We start from the raw sequence: 20,524 nt of genomic DNA, 5'->3' as shown, positions 1-20,524 counted from the left end.
GTTGCATGCCGAGATCTGTTGTCCAGATGAATTAATTCCAGATTATATGTGGGTGTGGACTTCAGCTGGGCAAAATTTGGATACCCTGGTTTAGTCATTATTCTCTGATGAATCTCTTGGTGACAGTCTTTGCCCCTATTGTTCTGAGGTGAGCCCCATGGCAAAAAATGTGAAGGCAAGAAACAAAAGAATATAAAGAAAGGTTACGAAATCAACTTCAGTAAGGCAGGGTTATTGTCCCTCCATTCTGCCTCTTCTGTCCTCCATTTGAGATTGGATTTTGCAGGAAGAAAACACCCGTAGGACAGACGGACCGAGTTTGCAGGGCAGGTTCTGGCGGGGCGCAGGGGCCGGCCGCCTGCCCCGCGGGCTCTCCCTGGACGGCGAGCAGCACGCCGGCACCTACACGGCTCAAATCAAACCGCAGAGAAAGGGAGGAGGAAGTTATCATCAATTCTTAACATTTTATTTCTTTACTGGGTTAAACAAGGAGCGGAGAAAACCTCTGCCCCAAAATACAACAGAACTGAAAGCATTACAGGTACAGAGACTATTGAACACAGAGAGTAGTAGGATAATATTTTTAATACAACTGAATTATAGCATGGTTTTGTGTTTTTGTTGGGTTTTTTTGTTTGTTTTCTGTCAAACCATTTTGGAAAATAAATGTAATAGGAACTAGTGCAAAAAAGTTCTAAACATGAAGCACAGTGTATAAAATGGCATAAGAAAACTGTCCCCTCGAGGACACAGTCACTTTCTTATGACAGAGGGGAGAAAGAGAAACAGAAGGGGGGTGGGAACAGAGAGGGAGGGTCCGGGAGGCAGAGGAAGAAAGCTGGAAAGAAAGAGAAACCGGGCAGGGGGATTAGAAAGAATATTTTGACTTCAGCAGTATGGTTTTTTTTGTTTTCACCTCGCCACCATGTACTGTAAAAGGACCTTTTTTTGTCGGTCGGAGCTCTGTAACCACCGACGTTTCACAAGCACTTGAGAAGGGTTCGGTCACAAGCAGCCTGGTCACACACACCGGCAAAGCCCTCCCGGCGCGGGGGCTCCGGTCCCTGCCGAGGTCGCCCCGTGTCTGCCGGCGTGCCGGGACCCCCCAGCCCGGCCCTCGCCGGCAGCGGAGGGGCAGAGAGACCTCGCCTCGGCTGCCGGAAACCGCATCTCCCGCGCTCGGAGCGGAGAAGGGCCAGAGGGGAAGGACGCTTTCTTTGGGGCTCTCCTCGCTGCTCTCCCTTCGGGCGGTTCTCGGTGAACCGCGGCGTTTGCTTTTCTCGCTTTGTGGCATCCCTGCCGGACCCGCGCATTTAATTCCTTCCCAATTTAAACCCCCGCGAAGGTGTGGGAGTATCTCTGGTTTTGAAGGCATCCCGTAACTGTGATGTCTGAACGTACTGGAGGCCAGAAGAAGCTGGATGCGTTTTGGTTTGGAAAAGAAAATCGAGCTTGGTTAGAGGGATGGCTGGGGCACCCACCACCGGCCGAGGACCCGGAGAAGAAGACATGCTTCCTCCCGGGCAGCAGCACCTCAGCACTGACTTCCCAAGGGGAACGTGCCCAGGCGGTTCCCAAGGTGCGTTATCCTGGACCGAAACCGTCCCGGTAAGAACGGCAGCTCTCCAGTTTGCTTTCACCACGGAGCCGCTCAGCCTCCTGCCCCCAAGAAATTGGCTGGATGCTATTTTAAGTAGAGCTGGTTGGAATTCCTTACAAATTGCTATTCTCTCCGAATCCACTGCCACCAGTTCCAACTGTGCGAGCAGAAAAAGTGTGATTGGTTTTTTTCGTTTTATTTTTTGAAAATGAAAGGTTTTGTGGGAAAAGGCTGTTCTTGATACATTTCTCAATTTAAAAAAAAAAAAATTGGTCATAATTATCAATATGGCTTGTTTTGACAAGTTTCAAAATAGAAAAAAAAAACTGTCTGGCTTGAAATGTCTTTTTGTTTTGCAATTCAAGCACGTACAGTTCCCAAATACATTTAAAAATGGTAAAACCAACCCCAAATTTCATAAGCCAAACCTAATTCTGTTTTTTTTTGAGTTTCAGTTTACAACAAGCGAAGTTGTCGACTTCCCGGGCTGAAAAAGGATCATCATAAAACGCTAACGAGACTGGAAACCACTCCTGACCTTGTTTCGAACAAAAGTACTAGATACGCAGCCTGGAAAGGAAGCTGGAGGAACGGTGTTTAGTAACGCCGCCCATCTCCTGCCGTGAGCACCCGGTCCTGCGAGCAGGGGCTGAGAGCTTTGATACCATCCCAACAGCTTTTAAAAGGAATTATGGTTTGGTTTGTTTTTTTTTTTTTATGATCCTTATTTGAAAATTATTTATCCTTCGCGTATGGCCACAGCATTTCCTTTGCTTCCTTCATCCCAGAAGGGCGGAACTGCGGGACGAGCATCCGCCAGCCTACGTCCAGGCACGAGGCCACGCGTGGGACCCCCCCAAGGACCACCCTGCGGGTGGCGGAGCGAGCCCCCTTTTTGGGAGCCCCATTTTTGGGAGGATGCTCTTCTCAGCTCAGCCATGGGGAGCGCGGTGGGTGCTGGCTTCGTTCTTTGAGATGGAGCCTGGGGGCCGGGGCTGCAGGAATGGTGTAAAACACCTGGATGTTCAGCAGCCAGGTCCTGACTCTGGGCTGGCACTCGGAGGACAAGCAGAGCGGGCTTCCCCTATCCCCCTCCCCGCAGCAATGCGCAGAACTGGAAGCAGTCGCCCAAAGAGAACACCCGCAAAGAGCTGCTGAAAAGCTTCACTCCTGAAATAAAACTAAATGATGCTTGGACCTGGGCAGCCCCCCCAGAGCTGCCGTGATCCAGGAGCCCTGAACAGGCTCCTCCTGGGGAGAGAAGGGGTGGTCCCGGGGCTTCCTAATGTAGGAACCTCCGCCACCCCGCTGGGATGCCCAAGAGCGGACTCTGATGGGCTAAAGTAGCTGGTTATTCATGTCCTGCCTACGCATCAGCCACTGCCCTTCCGAACCTTTCAAGTATGATTTAAGAGAGATTTACACCCCCATGGATGGGAAGCCACAGGGCAGCTCAAAAAGTCTATAAAGAAAATGGTCTGCCCCATCGCAGAGATTTTAATAGGGATTTTTGCAGAACCCCAGTATGTTTCTGTCCCGATTTTGTCTCTACCAATTTCTATAGGCATTCCTTTCTGGGGTGGTAGCGAGGTATCGTATCATAATTTATCACAAGCCGCTGCGTGACTTTTTGAGGGCAGAGCCTTCACTCCCAAGGCTGAGCGCAAGGCAGTGCCCCTCCCTGCAGGACGGGGGACCCTGGCCCACCGGCAGCGCAAGCGGCCCCGCTCCGTGCTGTAAATCACCCACCTCCCTGCAAACGCGGCGCGGGGAGACCTCGCCGGCCAGAAGGGATGCGCAGAGCTCGGCAATGGGAAGCTTCGTCGCATCGCCGAGGAGGATCCTGCCCCGGGAGCAGCAGATATCAGGGATTTTCTTTTTTCTTTTTTTAAACGCGGGCAGAGGAACTGTCTCCCAGCATCGCCTGCAGTCCTCAGTGGCAGTGAATGAACTGCCCTGACATCTCCTATTGAAGCAAAGCAAAATGTGTTGAACAAAAACCGTTTCAAGATGTTTTCTGAGTGTTGCCAAGTTACTCAACATGTTCTGCTTTAGTTGTCAGATGCTTTCAAAGCGATTTCCCTAACTCAGAGCACGAATGGTGAGGGCTCTCCCTGGGAATCTTTTGCCTGGGGCTACCATGGATCTGTATTTTCATAAGAAAAAGGCTCAACTAATGATTAATCTTCACCAGAGGAAGCAGGGCCTTTCTTTGGGATTTTTCTTCAGTTATTTTTAATTAATTTGTACAACTGGCAGTTACATTAAAGTGCAAAACCCAGGATGAACACTCCAGCCGGGCAGGACCCGGCTACCTTTCCTCCCGCAGCCCCGTCTGCTCTGCCCGCTCCTGCATCCGGACCCTGCGGGGACAGCATCACCCCTCGGCTCCCCCGGTGTCTCGGCAGAGAAAGCCTCTTGCCAGGGAGGGCAGGGAGGAATCGCTGCTTTCCGATGGGCATTCTTCTCCGAGCAGAGAGAAGTTTATCCACTGAAGGAAAGGTTGGGTTTTACATACTAATCCCAATGCGTGGCGCCTTCTTCAGGGAGAAGAAATGAGATCATTGAATGAAAAGGAGAAAGCACCTTGGTTTTCATTTCCCGGGGGGATAAATCCTGGTGTTTTCCAAGGTCCCAGGTGGCTGCAGGAGCGCGGCTCTGCAAAGGGCTCCTGGTCCCAGGGCTGCCTGGGGCGCAGGAGGGCTCGGGCTGGAGCATACCTGCACGCACAGGGCACAGAACCCCCTCTCTCCTTACCGCAGGCACATGTGCTCCATGTTTTAATAAAAATAAATATCAGTGGCATTAACTGAGACGATGTTAACGTCTCCTTTCTGGACTTCTCTCTTGTATAGCAAAGGGAAAGCTAATATGGATGGAGGATTATGAAGGTTGTAATGTCAGACCAAAGAGAAGATTTTTATCCGACGGCCTTATAATGATGGACTGCGACATATACCGCTTCCAGCTGCTCCGTCCTGTTCTGTGAACAGCCTAGTCTGGATTCATTTAACGAGATTGGCAAAGTGTTGAATACAGCATATGGTGCCCTAAAACCACAGAACTTATTGACAGCAGCCCAGACTCGCTAAATAAAAGAACTCCTTCCAAAAGCCTTGGTCTGTGAAGACTCAGCACTTTCCTTCCAGTCACACTAGGTAAAATCCCAGCCCCGCGCCTGCCAGCGCGGCTCCGCACCCCGCGCGCTCCCCCTGCCCGCGGAGTCGGCATCCTCCCTGCCGACCCGGCACGTTATCCTCACGTGAACACCTCCTGGGAGGCCGCAGCTTGGAAAACGTGCGGATCTCCTCCGGCTACGGCGTAACTGCCCCGCAGAGCCTCCTCGCTCCCCGGCTGACGAGGCTGACGCAACTACACCTCCTCAGTAACGACACCAAGGACCCCATTTTTGAAATGGCTCAGCTTCCAGACCATCCATTGGGATGTAGTGCGGGCTCCCTGCCTCCTGGGATGAAGCTCATCAGCTGATGTTATGGAAGGTGAAGACACTTCTCACAGCTCCCAGGTTATTCCAGCAAAACCCTGCCAGCCTCCCCTAGTCCCTGAAGGTAACTCGGGCTATTTGACCTCACTCCCGCAGGAAATCACCCCTCACAAAACCTCCGCACTCGGTGCCACCAGAAACTGCCCGAGCCTGGACGGACACCCAGGCGCTGGTCCATTGCTCTGCTCGCCGGCGGAGCAGAAGAGCTCCAAGGCGGGCAGAAGGGCACGCACCCCTCAAGAACGGTCTTTGCACTGGATTCGCACGCACGCGCGGTGCGGAAGAGCCCGTAACACCACGCCGTCTGCACAGCGCAGGCTCGGGCGCTGCTCAGTGTCTCACCAGCAGACAATGAATAGGGCCAGTGACTCAGGGCCACTTGCTGACGCACCACACTGGGCTATTCTTCTCTCTCTAGATGAGTCGTTCAAAGATTGGATGCAGCCTATCTCCGAGAGAGGCGTCTGGAATTAGCTTAACTCTTGGCAGTACATGAAAAATCTAATTTCCTTAAGAAGGAACTGGATCCGGCTGTCTCGAGGCAGGCACAGGACTGCGCTCCCTCCCTCGGTCTGGCTGTATGCTTTTGCTAGTCATCAAAGCAGCTACGCAACTCATTTCTTAGCAGCAGAGCAAACGGAGGAGTCGGATCCCTATCTACTGAACCGTTGCACGTCCAAGTTCTCAGACTGGTATAAACTAGACTGCAAATACACGGATGTTGTGAGGAATAGTCGAATGAGAACGGTCCTACCTTTTCTGGGTAGCAACAGCAAGGAAATCTGCTGGGGAAACTCTCTGCATCTTCCGTGAGCACCACCTCTCCTAGCCCAACGACCGAGGGACCAAGGTTCACAGGCTTTGTATCTGCGGGACTTTGGTAGCAGGCAACTGGTAACGTGTAAACATCACCCCAAAGCTCTGAGATTCAAGTCAAAGCAGAAATCAAACATTCAGCTGCTTCTCAGAGCCTCTTTGGTCTGGAAATGGGCTGGAAACGTCAGGAAACCTGTCCTTCCCACGAGACGCCCGGTACTTCCTTCTTCCAGCCGGGTAGGAAGTAGCTTTGCTCATGGGGCTCTGCTTGGTTTTGCTTCACCTCAACAGACCAGAAACCACAAAACTCTCACAGTCCTCAACTCTGTGACTTCTTGGACCCTCGCAGGGATCTGGGATCGGTTTGAGCTGCAGCAGGACGTTCCTCCTGCTCCATCCCTGCCTCCCAGCAGGGCTGCAGCGATCCACCCTGGGCTCTGCTGTAGGCTCCCCGTCAGGAGGCAGCCCAGAAACAGAGGGACCATCACACGGCCTCTGTAGGCAACGAGCAGGTTCACATCCGTATCGCCACCAGGACATTTTGCAGCTGACTCGTGCTAAAATGCACCCCTCCTTCTTCCCCTCGCCCACACCCAGAATGAACTTTCTTGTCCCTGGTGCCTGGCCCGGAGGCGCAGCACCGTCCCCCATGCAAGCACCTCGCAGTATTCATGCTGGCAACAGTTCCTGGTGGGTGGGTGGGTGGAGAATTTGGGAGTTTCCTAGGAAAGCAGGGTCTGATGTCTGTTTGGGGCTGAATCCCTGGATTTGCTGAGCTCAGGTTAAAAAAAGAAACCCAAGTGAGCCAAATGAGGCTGCACCAGCCAGCACCTTGCCCGGCCGAGTCCAGCTGTCTCAGCCGGGCTCCTAGAAATTTTCTGATCTGGGGGGCATCCGTGGACAGAAAGTATTCACAAAAACTCTCTTCCCCAGCTGGGCTTTATTAACGCCTCTTCTTTGTGTGGGAGACTCTCCCTACAAGCCAGATTTCTCCAGCCCTTTTGCCCAGTCCTTCTGCCATCCAGTCGATGATTTGTAGCTGGGAAGCATGGAAGGATGCCTTCTGACGCCCTGCATCCAATTGTTACCACGTGCGATCCCACTCCCTCGCTTCACCTGCGCACTGCTGGAGTCACATCTCCCTAACTCCTCTTGGAGACCAGCCACTCCGGTCAGGAAAGAAAGCAAAAAAGGTTAAACCAAATCATCAGGACGCTTGGCAAAGTGGGACGTGGGAATGCTGGCGATGTCCCTCCTGCTCCGTGCCTCCTCCCTCCCTCTCCACCTCCTTGCACAGAGGAGCAGGAGAGGCAAGGCTAGAGGAGCAGGCCGGGGACGTAACAAGACGAACCCCGAGTAGTACCACAGTGTAGCATAACAGCGTCCCGCTCCTGTCCCCCAAATCCCATCAGCAAGGGGAATGCCACGCTGAGGACGCTGCACCCCACGAGGATGGTTCTGCCTCGAGTTGATGGGCTTTTCCCTTGGGACAGGAGCGGGGGGCAAGGCTGTGCCAAGAGGTGCTGCCTCCCTGCCTGCCTGCCCCTTCGGGATTCACGGACCGAGGAGGAAAAGAAATGGGGGCTAGGCTGACTGTCAAACCCTTGGCGTGTTGCTGGCGGGTAAGGTGCGGGCGCCCAAGGCACTCGCGGCCGGTGGCCGGGAGATGCGCAGCAGTCCCAGGGGGACACCTCTTCCGAAGGGACTCCCTCCCCTCCGCTCCCCCCGCCCCCGTGCCGTACCTTCCTGCGCCGGCGCCTCGGCGAGGCCGGGCACGCCGCGCTGCCCGGCTGCTACTGACCGAACCCTTCTCAAAGCCGAGTCCCGCAGCCCTGTGCGCATTAGAGACTCTTCATCACGGGGATGCCCCGCGGCGAGCAGCTCTTGGGGGTATGTGCGGGGGTGTGTGTGTGTGCGTCACCCCCAATCCCGTGCCTCCCATTGGAGGAATAGCATGTGCCCCCCTTCGTGGAAAAAGATCTGGCGTTCTTCTTGGAGGTCGGCTTTCCCCTCCGCGTCACTCGTCCCGTGCCACGCTCTCCTCCAGGGCGGGCAGGGCCTCGAGGCTGAGCCCTCCGCCGGCCGCCCCGCTGCCGCCGTGCACGCTCGAGAAGGACACCATGGTGTGGAGAAGCATCAGGACCAGCACGCAGAGTCTGATCCTGCTGCTGCCGAGGCGAGACCCTGCGGAGACCGGCAGCAAGGATGGGGAGTGGGGCTGGTGGTACTGGTGGTGGTGGTAGAGGTGGTAGTGGTTCTGCCGCTGGTGATGGAGGTGGGGGTCGTGGCGGTGGAAATGGAGTGACTCTGACGCTGTGGATTTGGGGGATGTGTTGTCGTTGCTGTCTGGGGGGTGGTCGCAGGAGTCCCATTGCACCTCGCAGCACTTGGCCTCCTCGTCAGGCAGCTGGTTCTCCAGCAGCCCTGCGGGAAGGAAGCGGAGGAAGAGGAGGGGGTCAGTGGGAGAAGGCGGACGGGGCTGCAGAGGGACCGAGCCCCGGTGCCTGCCAGCCGTGTGCCGCAGGACGGGCAGAGCCTGAGAACCAGGACACCCAGAGACCCCCCAGGACCGGCCCCAGTGGGGCTGCGAGCCTGCGCGGACCAGTGTGCAGGCAGAGACCGCAGCCCTGGGACCCGTTTAGGACACCCCGAACGCTGCTTGTGGTGGTTAAATGTCCTGGCCTTGCTTTAATCCCGTCACCTTCAGCCCCTTAGATGCTTGCTTTAGCTTTCAATTAGAGGTAGGGCTTTCATTTCCTGCGCTAAGCTGTGGGCTGTTGCCGTGTCTCCGTTAACCACCTACACCTCACCCCCAGACGGCCACGTTTCGGCAGTCAGGCAGTGCTTCATGTGTTTCCACGCTGCACCTCCTCCCCCTCCGCCCCAAAAAGCTTTCAAAATCTGGTGTATGGCTTGCAAAGTGCAACGGGGCTCATCACTCCGTCCCCCCGGGGTGTGCGGGAGCCTGGCCCCGCTCCCCGGACCTCCTTACCCGTACAGATGAAGCCAGGCAAACCTCCATAGATCAGCTCGTCATTGTCCGGTAACACAAACGGGCACCTGGTCTGCACCTCCAGGCAGTATTGCTTGCATGGGATCCGGTGTCGGCACTGTTGTTGGGTCACGTTGAAATACTCGGAGCACAGCCAGGCCTTGTAGACAGCCTAGGGGAAGCCACCGAGAGGGACACGTCACCTCCCCAAACGCCGGGGTAGCCGAAGCATGGCAGAGACAAGGGGTGAGAGGGGAAGGGAGACCTCCTCTTTGCTCACGCGAGAAATGGGTGTCAGTACATCGGGGCCGCTTACTGAACTCACCGATCAATTGAAATAAACCGCTAAAGTGTTGGGACTGTGGAACTCACCTAACAAACTAAATCCACCACAAAAATAAAGCTAATTAACCACATGGACTAACGTCCCCTACAGACAGCCACTGCGACAGACTGCGGTGACTCTGCCAAGACCGGTGGCCTGAGAGCTTGGTCCGTCACACAAAGAATTCAAGCACCGCTTCTCGTCCGTCCCAGAGCATTTTCCTCCTCCCCGAGACACCCTGCTGCTCGCCCGGGGCAGGGTAGGGATTTACGCCTCCTCTAAAGCACTTTGGTCCCCATCAGCTCTGAACATGGGACACGGGACAGCAAAACTGACCGTGGGCTGATCTTTACTGGAAACTTCCAAAGGTCCCTGCCTGCTGGAAAAGCTGCTGGCCAGAAGCAGGCGGGCACCGCTGGGATGCGGCACACGCAGCCGCTGCAGCCTCAGGCCCGTCCCTCTCTGCCACCAAATAACACCTTCCTCACCCACCCCCCTGGTTCTGGGGGAGATTCCCAATTCATACAAATCCGGCGCGTTTCGCTGCACCGTTTCTTTTGGCTCAAACGGGCAGAGCTTGGGGGAAATGTTCACTTTACAGGCATATTTTGACACTCGGATGTACCAAACAGCGGTATGCACGCCCCTGCGCGCTCCCCTCGCCTTTCCACTGGTCAGAGCTGTGCTTGGCAACGTTTCCAGAAGCAAAAGCAACCTGGGGGTTCACCTGCGACTACAGATTGTGGCTGTGCCACAACCCCTGCCGCTCCAGCCGCTCCGGTCCCCGGCCCCCCTCCCTCGGGTCCTCCACCGCTGGCAAAGGAGCTTTCATCTGCAGCTGACCGAGATGACCTTCCTCAGCAGAAACCAGCTCTTGAAGAGCAAGTTCCCTTCCACCCTCCGTGCGTTCGTGCCCATCACAGCCGGCCGGGCACAGCCCAGATGGCTTTGGTTAAGACCGTATCGCCCGCATCCCCCTTTATCTCCCAAGCATCAGGCACGGGTGGAAATTGTTTGTCTTCGCTCGCTGTAAAAGGGAGGGAGATCTCTTGTTTCTCATAGTCAGCAGTCATTCCTCAGCCTGCAAGAAACCCATGACACCGCCGGGAAGAGCAGCACCCTCCGTGGGGCTTCCAGCTCATCTATGAATATATCTAGGCACTAGCGACAGAGTTAAGGTCATGCTAATGACCACATCCAACTTCCTTTGAAACCAACTAGAAAGGACTCCCCGTGATTCAAAGGGAATGAATCTCCCTCCTCGGCGTGCTTGGAGAAAACCCCGTGCTCCTCCTCCCAGCTGCATTTTTATTTTCTGGAGGCTTTAAAAGCATTGCTTCTTTGTTTCCCCATGTTTCCATAGATCCTTATCATCGTTTGTTTGGACCATGGTAGTGTGTCAGGATTAAAGCTGGTTGGGAAATTCTTGGCAAGTTATTTTAGTTTCTTTTTTTTTTTCCCCCTGGAAAATGCCAAATCATGAAAACCAGAATTTTCATGGAAGCATATTAGTTTTGGTGAAACTTTAATCACAAAAAGTTTAATCGGGACCAGGACACAATATATGGAGCAAGCCTTTCAGAGCAGTCAATAGCCCTGTGGTCAGGGCTTTCAGCTGGGATGTGGGAAGTTCAGTCCTGCTTTTTCTCCCTGGCCCACTGGATGTTAATTACTTAGACCAAGTGGAACGGCTCCAGAGAAGGGGCTGACTCTGCAATCAGACTGGGAGGACACAACCGGGAGGGAGAGCTTCAAGGTCTGGATCTGCATCTGCCTGAGCTGATTCCTCCGGGGCTGAGGAGGAGGAGGGCAGATGGGCAGGGTGTGCACAGCCCGTGCTCCAGAGATGCCACAACCCCAGCTGCAATGCGTGTCCTCCCCACCGGCCTCCGCTCCCTCAGGGACAGTGTCGGGAGCAAGGGGACGGTGGGACAGGGAGGAGGACACAGAAGGACCACAGAAGGACACAGAAGAACCACAGAAGGACCTTCTGTGTCCACAGAAGGACCACAGAAGGACCTTTGGCGGGGTGGCACATGACACTCCACAAGCACGATGAGCTTTTCTCCTCAGGGAAAGCATCTATCATTGCTCTCCACGGGACCTCAACAGGATGTAAAGGAGGGTTAGACATCTCAGTGGACAGTGACACCTTATGATAGATGGGACAGAGAACCAGAAGGTATAAAATGGGCTTCACACCATCCACCGACTGGCCAGGACTTAGCCAGATGGGACACATCCTTACTTTGGTCCACGGACTCAGCAAGTCCCTGCCTCGACACGACACTGTTATTTACGCACGACTACAGACACACGCGTAATCTGGAGCAAAATGGAGAGGTCCCTGCCACAAAGAGCTTGCAGCTGCAAAGACTTGCTATGTGATAGCCCGAAATGTGGGGATGCCTCTGGGAGGGACGTACCGAGGATGGTGACCGAGACACGCAGCCCCAGGAGAGCGGGCAGTGGCCCCGGGCAGGGACACCCCGCAGGCAGGGACACCCCGCAGGCAGGGACACCCCGCAGGCAGGGGCTCTGGCTTGCCAGGCTGAAGGCAATGCCTTCCCCTTCTCCCCGTCCGAAGGCACAGGCAGCCCACCAGGGCAGGCAGCGGGCAGGCAGCGGGCAGGCAGGCAGCCCTGCCCCCAGCAAGCACTCCCGTGGAAAATGCTATGAAACACATTTTCCAAAGAGTTTTTAGGTCTATTGGAGATTTAAGGTGTTGGGGCTGGGGTGAATTTCCTTAATTTCAATCTTCTAAAAATTAGTTATTATTTTAATTATTAGTAATTATCTGAGGGTTATTTGGGCTGCCCTTTATAGGCAACAGAGAGAGGGCGTCCTGAGGACAACGCATCCCTCCGAAGCACCAGAGTACCCCGAGCACCCGCCGGCGAGGGGGCTGGAGGTGCTGCTCTCTTCCCCTGTGGACTGTAGAGGATTTCTGACAGCTAGTGTCGACTAGCTGCCGGAATTTTAAATGGCTGGAGTTGGGTGGGATGAATTCTCCCCCAAGTCATAAAGTTTTCAGGATTAAAAACTGGATGCATTAACTACACCACAAACAGCCTGCAAATTTAAACAAGAATTAAGCTACGTACCAGAAAAAGATAATCTGCCACTCACTTTTTGTGATTAATCATTTGGGCTTTTTCTATGCAACAAGTCCGCCGGTCACATAGCACCAACAGTGTCCTGCCACGTCAGTCTCTCTCTTGCACACGCTCTTCAGTGCTCCATGGTAATGAAACAGCAAATAGGTGAAGTGCATCGTTTATATACAGCTCGCAGCGTTGTATTTGCTCACAAAAATTCTGCTGCAAATGCTGAGTGACAGCACATGCGACAGCAGACCCCAGCATCCACCCACAAACGGGTCATGAACGGGAAAGGGATTAAATTTGCAACGTGATCCGGGGCCAGCACGGACCCAGACGGGTCCTGCTGCTGTGCCCAGCCCCGGCTGCCAGCCTGGGGGGTACGGATGCAAGGACCGGATGGGACACACTGAGTCCATCCCTCCCGCTCACCCTGTTTTCCGGGCCCTCATCTGGCTTAGCATTAAACATCTCCATCAGCGGGACTTTCTTGCGTTTCCCAAGGAGGTCGTTTTACTGCCGAAAGCACTTATCTCGCTGCCTACAAGTTTTCTTTCATACTTGACCTACATTTTTCCATCCAAAAGTTCATTCCCTTCAATCATTCCATAAACCATCCCTCTCCCTCCTCTGTGTTTACACATTTCTAATATTTGCAGATGTATCACGCTCCCCATTTAGTCATAACTTAGGCAAGCTCGACTGATTTACTCTCTCACATTTCCTGCAAGTCTCCCTCCCAGCCCTTTAATCATCTCCGACTCTACCCCGTGCTGCTTCCCAGGCCCCGGTCGCATTCACGGCTCCCACCTGGGGACACGTGCAGCCCGGGGAGGAGGGATGCCACACCGGGTCCCCTGGCAGGGGACCCTGGCTGTCACCTGCGCTGGCCCAGCTCCGGCTTCGGGCTGCAGCAACCCACGGTTCGGCCCCGCAGGCAGAAGGGGCAGCCGGCACAGGAGACTCCCGAGAGCTTGGCTGGAAGGAGCTCGGGCTCGTCCCGCTCTCCTGCCGAAACACAGCTTGCACGGGCAGACTCTGCATGGATCTGCACCTCATCTCATGCGCAACATGAGATGTGCAACACAGCTTGCGCAAGCAGACTCTGCACGTTTTCCCCCTAAAATGTTTCTGTTGACTCCTGTCAGGGAAGCCTGGCAGAGGGTCGGGGTCTCAGACAACGACATCCCTGTGAATTTAATGCAAATACCGAGTGAAAGGCTGCAAAGAGCTGGCGATACCTCAGCCACCGGCAAGGGCAGAGGAGGTGCTCTCACCTAGGAACTACAACCAGGCACCGGGATTCCCCGCGTGCCTTCCCTTTCCCCTTTCCTTTCCAGGGCACCCACAAGCCCAGAGGGAAGCACCGGAGCCGTGCGGCTGCCCCGGTCCCAGCCAGCCCTCGCCTTGCCGAGCTGTGGGTCCTCCGGGTGTTGCGGCAGGCATTCCCGCAGCTGTGCGCGATGGAAACCGCCCATGTCTGTTCAAAAATAAAGACAGCGAAGACCTGCTGGTGCAACAGGGCTGGCGGCCGCCCCACGCCACCGGGATCAGGCTGAGATGCGGGCAGATCTCTAGGAGACACCAGCGTCCTCCCGTCACGCATCTGCAAAGACCAGTGTTACAGGCAAGGAGCAAACTCCCCGGGATGCTCAAGCAGCAGCCCTACGGCTTTGGTTTTCCAACAGCTTTCGATATCTCAGAGCTTATCCCACACAACCTGCTTTCTCTTGCCATTATAAAGGACATGTGAGAATTTAGGACAGGAAGAAATTTATTCTCTGCTTAAATCAATGGGGAAAGCTCGCTGTTTTCTATCCTTGCCCTTTATGGTTTCTCCAGGAAGTGAGTTTGGTTGCAATCAGCATTTCTTCCATTCTGTTTTTGCTTTTGGCTGATCTCCAGCCTGGCCAAGTAAATATAAGTGACCTGAACTCCAAAAAGCTCTATTTCGGTGCCTTCTTCCTGCATTTTTAGCTCAGAGGACTGGCTAGATGACTCCAAGAAAGCACAAGGAGTTTTGCTGCCTAGGAAAGGGGCCAACTTCAGACACCCGATTTATACGCGAGGAGGAGGACAGGCTATCTATCTGCGCCTGAATTTTGCAGGTGTGCCGAAATACCCCATCATAAAAGACATTAAAAAGAAGCAAAATGAATTGGATTTCCAAGAGATATCTAATTAAGCTACCTGTCTGCTCACACTGCCACCGACATCTGAAAGCGGCAGTCAGAGGGACGAGCTTTTCGCAGGCCCTTCTGTGCCAAATTGAGTTCCTCGCTGCCTGCGCTTCTCCCGCTGCCTCCTCTCAGCACCAGGACAGCATCCCCCATCAAGCAGCTTTTCCAGAGCCCTTCTGCGTTCTTAGTATTTCTGCACAAAATAATGTACTAATTTTTTTAAGTCATTTGGCCATTTCAACACCAATCTAGTTGCTGCCAGTATTTTGTAAACACTGGCATTGCCTGTTGAACCACCCCGGGTAAATGTGGGGAGAGCCAAGGGGCAGGGATGGAGCAGCATCCTTGGGATGCACCACCTTTGCAGAGGATGCAGTGCTCGGGATAGTCTGGATGCTCACCGGGACCACTGGCTGTAATTAACCCAACGAGCTGCTGTTTTCCCATTAGAGCAGGAATCAATGCTTGGGAGGTTTCCCCCAGGGAAAATTCTGCTGATGGCACAGGGAGCGTGGCCTGGCTGCAACGACCCTTCTCTGTAATTAGAGGCAGGGGCAGCATCCTGGGGATTTGCGATCCAGGGATTTGCAATCCAGGGATTTGCAGACTGGACGGGGAGGAGGATAACGAGGGAAGCAGGAAACCTTCCCCTACAAAATAATCTCATTCTGCATAGAGAAGGCAAGACTTGGTGCTCCTCGCCCTCTGCTAACCTCACACCTGAGCAAGGCAGGGATTTCCCCCATCTGACTGCCCGGGGGACCGGCTGATCCCCCCCACCCGCGCTGCTCCCACCGAGGGGACGCCCAAGGAGAGCGGAGCCCCTGACCAGCAGTCGTAAGTGGTTACACCAGGTGCAGGCAAATTGGATGCTTTGAGAAACCGAGCGCGAGTTTATAGCTTGGCAAAGCTGCCCGGGGCTGTATTTAATTGCAATAATATTGGGCTCTGCTGAGAAAGCGCTGGGGTCAGCTCTGGAAGGAGACCCAGGAGTGTGCTCGGGCCGGTGGCCAGGGGTTCACGCTGGAAGCTGCTGGGCTCTGCCGTCGCCGCTCCCTCAGGCCAGACCCCCATCAGCGCCAGGGAACCTGCCTGAAACCCTCCTCCCAAAGCCGCCCCGTTCTCCTGCACCCATAGGGAGCTCGCTCACGTCTTGCTCATCGGGACACCGTGTGTGCCCGGCCATCACCTTCCAGGCGGGCCGAGAGGAGAAATCCCTGCCTGTCCCTGCCAGACCCCCCAGCCGAGAGCTGCCCCCTCCCCTCCCGGAGCGGTTCCTGGGACTCACATTTCCACTGTGGCCCGAGATGAGCATCTGGAGTGGCTGCACCTCATTAGTCGTGGACACAGGGAAATGAGTACTGCTAATGAGCCGCTCGGGCATCTCTCCAAGCTCTGGCACATCAGGATGCAGCGCGGGAAGCAGGACGCGCCGGGGGGAGAGAAGAGCCCCCTTGGATGGCAGAGGATTAAGGGAATGCTAAGGTCCACGGCCGGCCAGGAGGAGTCACAAACACAAGCTGCAACGTCCAATTACCATTGTATTCAATTACTGCCGCCTACAATTCTGACATTAACAATCTTGAGCTTTTTAAACAGCTTTTTTTTTTTTTAATTAGCCTTGCTATAGGCTGTTCTAACATCACATCTGTAACAGCTGTTTTTTTGGTAACTTCTTTGATAGTTCTGGAGCTGCGTTATCCCTGCCTTGCCACATTCACATGCTCTAGTTCGGGGAGGGGAAACCAACCCAACCCCAAAACCCAACAACTGTGTGCGATTTTTTTTTTTTTGTATTGTTTTTACTTTTTTTTTTTAAATATAATGTTGACTTGTGCCTGGCGATGACAGCGCTGGAGCCGCAGATCCTCCGTTTCACAACCGGGGGAGGCGAGGGCCGGGGCGCCTCTGCCCATTGTACCCCAGCACCGTAGGGCATGGAGGGGAGTCAGCATCTGCGGCTCCGGGCACCGCGACGGAGGCTGCCAGCAGGAATGGTGTGGGATGGGGACGGGCGCTCAGTGGGAACGGGGCCGGCCACACGCTGGCTGCGGGGCGCTGGGAACGGCACCGGTGCAAACCCCAGCTGCTTGCCAGAGCCGGTGCTCCTCAAACATCCCTGGAAACGCCATGCCGTTGGGCCGGCATCCCGCCTGCTCCCCATCACGGCCAGTGCTGCCCGTGCCGGGCTCTCCGCTACCCTGCGGCCCACCCATCTCCAGGGGGATTTTTTCCCATTAGTCTTCCCCCAGCCATCCCATGCCAGTTGCATCCCAGCTCGTCACCCCAGCACTGCGACCGCAGCGTGCCGGGGCAGAACAGGCACAGGGGAGGCTGGGCCGGGTCCGGCACTGACCAGGCTCATCCTCAGGGAGGGTCCTGGGCAGGGGAACCCCCCCTGTGCTCCCCAGCCACGGCTTCCCACCCACCTCCTGGGACCGGACCCACGTCCCTTGACCTCACTGATGAATTCACTCCAAAATTACCCAGAAGCAACGTTAAGTCAGAGCTACCCGCTCACAACACCTTAGTGACTTCATGAAGAAGCTTATAGTTCTTAGCATTTTAGTTTTAATTCCCAGGTCTTGGATTAAAGAGACTACCTGAATGCCCCTTCTCTTACAGGGGAAAAAAAAAGCCCCCCAAAATAACACCCCCTCCAAGCTACTCAAAACAAGTCTGAGATAGGCACAACTCCCTAAGCGCTCATCTTTCAAAACTAAGAGAAAACAGCTTTAAAGCATGGCCTCCATGCACCTTATACACTCAAAGCCCAGGTAACAATCCTATCGCACCGAAGTTCACGACATGGGGTAGCTCGACACACACCTTGGGAACGCCTGGAGCGGGCAAAGGACAGCAGAAGCAGCACCTCAACCTGCAAACACACGCACACCTTCGACACCCATGGGTGTGCTGGGCCAGGGGCAGCCCCTGGCACTGGTTAGCGGTGCCAGCTCCCAGCCCGGGGATGCTATCAGGGGATGGGCACCACATTTACAGGCTCATTTCTTTTTCAATCTGCTCATTGCAACCGAGGGCTGCCCTGTGCAGAGGCCAGGGAAAAGCCTGGTCTCACCCCAGCAGATGCAACTCTCGCCTTGGAACAAACCCAGGAGGAATAGCCCGTAATTGTGGTTTGTACTGAAACGGGAAGCATTGCCTGGAATAGTGGTGCTCGTGGCCTCGCTTCGGACACTGTACAGCCCTCAGCAGTACTGCGGCCAGGACTGCGCTTAGGAGACATGGCACTTGGCATCCCAGCACGGCTGCGTGGCTGCATCTATCTATTACACAGCAAGCAAGCAAGTAATCACACTAATTAACATCACAGCTGGACGAATGGAAAGGCAGCGACCACTGCCAAGCCCCCTCGCTTTCCACAGCCAGTACCTGTATGCCTGCATGTCGCAGGTCCCCCCCATTTCCCTGCACCCCCATGCACCCTCCAGCAAAACACCCTGTACAGATTCTCGCTGCGGTGCAGGGTCGCAGCACCCAGCGCAGGAGCCGGCGCTGCGGCCACAGCGACGCGGGGTTGGCTGCCTGAAGCCCTTCCCTCCCACCACAGCTCCCACTTTGCCCAGTGCAGGTTTGCCACGGTGGCCCCGCGGCCATCGGGACCCGGACAGGGCTTACCCTTGTGGCCCAGCCTGCAGCCACCCAGCCCTGCACAACCGCTCCTGCAGCCACCCAGCCCGCTGCGGTAGGCTTTTGATACCGTATCACTGCTCAAAATCATTCCGATTCCCATGAAATAATATTTTCGTTTAATTATCAGACTCCACCTTGGGATAGACGTGTCCTTCCTCCGAGGGAGGATGACGATGGGGTGGAAGCGCTCCGCTCGCAGCTGCCCACAGACCCCAGCTCTCGCTCCAGCGTACGTGATGTCGGCGGGGTGTTCAGTCCCCCCCGCACCCTGGGTCTGTCCCCTCTGTGTACCCTGTGATTTCTTCTGGCAGTGAATACCCGCGCTTGGGCAGTGCCTAGTACAATGTGGCCCCCGTCTTGGTGGGCTGCCTGCGGGCGCTGCTGTAAAACAAATGTACTGAATCCAAACAAAATGCACATGGAGCCTGCTCCTTCTGGAAGTGCCTTGGAAGGAAGCACTGGGCCCCATTGTGCTACAGGCTGCACAACACCAGCAGTAGACAGTCTCTGTCCTGAGAGACGTCTGATGCACGCAAACCCGAGAGCACAGCAGAGGCAAAAAGGACCGGCACTCCCACGCTGAGCCTGCCGAGCGAGAGGGGCAACAGTAAATCTAGACCGCTGCTTTATGCTTTCCTTTCCAGAAGGGTTTTGGCTGGGGTTCAGAGAGGAGAAGACCAGCTCATAGGGAAGGCGAGGCCAGGACGGGAGCATGAAGGGAAGGGGATGGACACCAGGAGAGCTGGCCAGGAGACTGGGACAAACCACCAGTGGCCAGGGAGCGAGCAGCTTCTCCTCGGCATCTGGAGGGCTTTGTCCTTCTCCATCTGCCCTGTGACACCGCATGGCTCTGGCACACCAGCACAGGCATCGCGACCCCAGCCGAGGGGTGGGAAACACCAAATCAGACCGGTATCACCTGGCCCAGACATGCCAAACCAGCCTGGACACTGCCCGGCCACCCCGGCATGGGTGCACACACCCCCGTCCCGCTCCTGCGGGTCGGCCACAGAGGAGCCGGGAGAGGGGACAGCTTGGTCACCCAGCCATCACGTGCTGGGGATGTGCCAAGTCCTCCCTCCCAAAAACGCTCCGGTTACTGTGCAGCCAGGGATGCATTTCGGCAGGTCCCCGGAGCCCCAGCCCTTCCCTCTCTCCTGCCACAGGGGTGTGATGCCACCGGGACGCTCCCGCATCGAGCTCACCTTCCATGTCTGGGCATGGGAGACCCGTGCTCTGTGCTCACGGCCAGGCTGCACCCCTGCACTGGAACCAAGCCTTCGGCCTCCCGGAGAAGCTCCTACACAACACTTTTTCATGGGAAGGCCAGTGGGAAGCAGACGAGGCAGAGAGCCCCATCACCGGTGTGCGGCCACGTGGGGAGCGGTGCTGCGCTGGCCCCTGGCAGAGCAGGGTTGGGAGCGTGGGATGCTGAGGGGGGTCAAGGCAGCAACGAAACCCAAATAACCCAGTAACAGAGGATGAGAACCCAGTAACAGAGGATGAGCAACTCCAGCTACCCACCTACAGACTGGTCAGGTGTCACGACGAGACAACGATGAGAAATGAATTTCTCCTGAGCAGCCAGCCCGAGGCCATGGGAGGCTGGAGCAGCTCCAGCGACACAGGTGTTGGCTGCAGGAGTCACCGAATAACCGCCCCTTACAGCCCCCCAGCACACGGTCCTGCCTGGCTGCCTTGCAGAAGGCACCGAACTAAATGCTAACGCCAAGAGATGGCAAGAGCGGAAAGAAGAGCAGCAGAAGGCAAGAAAAAGCCAAGCAGAGGCTGGGAGAGCAGCATTTTGCTCCAGTGCGGCACTTCTTTAAGCAGCTATAACTGAACCAACGCTCACCTACAAAAACAGGGAGAAAACGCGGACGTCGCTGGGGGAAGCATCCTGTCCCGAGCGCTGCTCTCCCGCAAGCACCCGTTGGGCAGTGAGGGTCCAGCTGCAGGAAGAGGGAATCCAGAGGACCATTAACCAGCATCCTAAAAATAACTCCTGGGGGTTTCAGAACGGCTCGGAAGGTGGGAGGGCTCGGCGAGGCAGGCAGGAGGGCTGCTCGCGAGCAGTGATTTCTTTGCGGTAGTTGCACTAGCCGGCACGGCTCCGGAAAGACGCGTGCCCATCACTCACCGGCGAGCCCCCCGGTGAGGCTGCAGGTAACCGGTGGGTTAGTTAGCGGCCTAGTCTGCTATCAGCCCAATTAGTTGAAAAGTAATTAAAGACCGCTATGAAGCTGAAGATGAACACGATCGAGTCGGGACAGAGGGAAAGTCAGGTCCCTGCAATCTATTAGCATCGCTTGAGGAATTCACTCCCATTAGATACTGCTGCAGCCAGGAGC

The 20,524-nt window shown here is 55.4% G+C and overlaps 1 protein-coding gene across 3 annotated transcripts in view; it reads right to left on the bottom strand.

The window, feature by feature from the left end:
* Positions 1-482: 482 nt before the first annotated feature.
* Positions 483-20,524, bottom strand: part of NALF2 (NALCN channel auxiliary factor 2) — a 32,204-nt gene continuing 12,162 nt past the window's right edge. The window contains exons 2-4 of one of the 3 annotated variants that reach the window (XR_012044795.1): positions 8,914-9,085; positions 3,350-8,345; positions 483-1,417 (exon numbers count right to left, since the gene is read on the bottom strand). Coding sequence is in view for 1 of the 3 variants with exons in the window: in XM_072877256.1 (XP_072733357.1) it covers positions 7,939-8,345; positions 8,914-9,085 (579 nt within the window). In the remaining 2 variants the exon portion in view is untranslated. Of the gene's footprint in view, positions 8,346-8,913; positions 9,086-20,524 lie in introns of all 3 variants that reach the window. The other 2 variants (XR_012044794.1, XM_072877256.1) reach the window with 2 other exon arrangements.

This window comes from Ciconia boyciana, chromosome 12 (genome assembly GCF_034638445.1).
Source record: "Ciconia boyciana chromosome 12, ASM3463844v1, whole genome shotgun sequence".
NCBI lineage: Eukaryota > Metazoa > Chordata > Aves > Ciconiiformes > Ciconiidae > Ciconia > Ciconia boyciana.
This window is presented reverse-complemented; position numbering and strand designations above follow the sequence as displayed.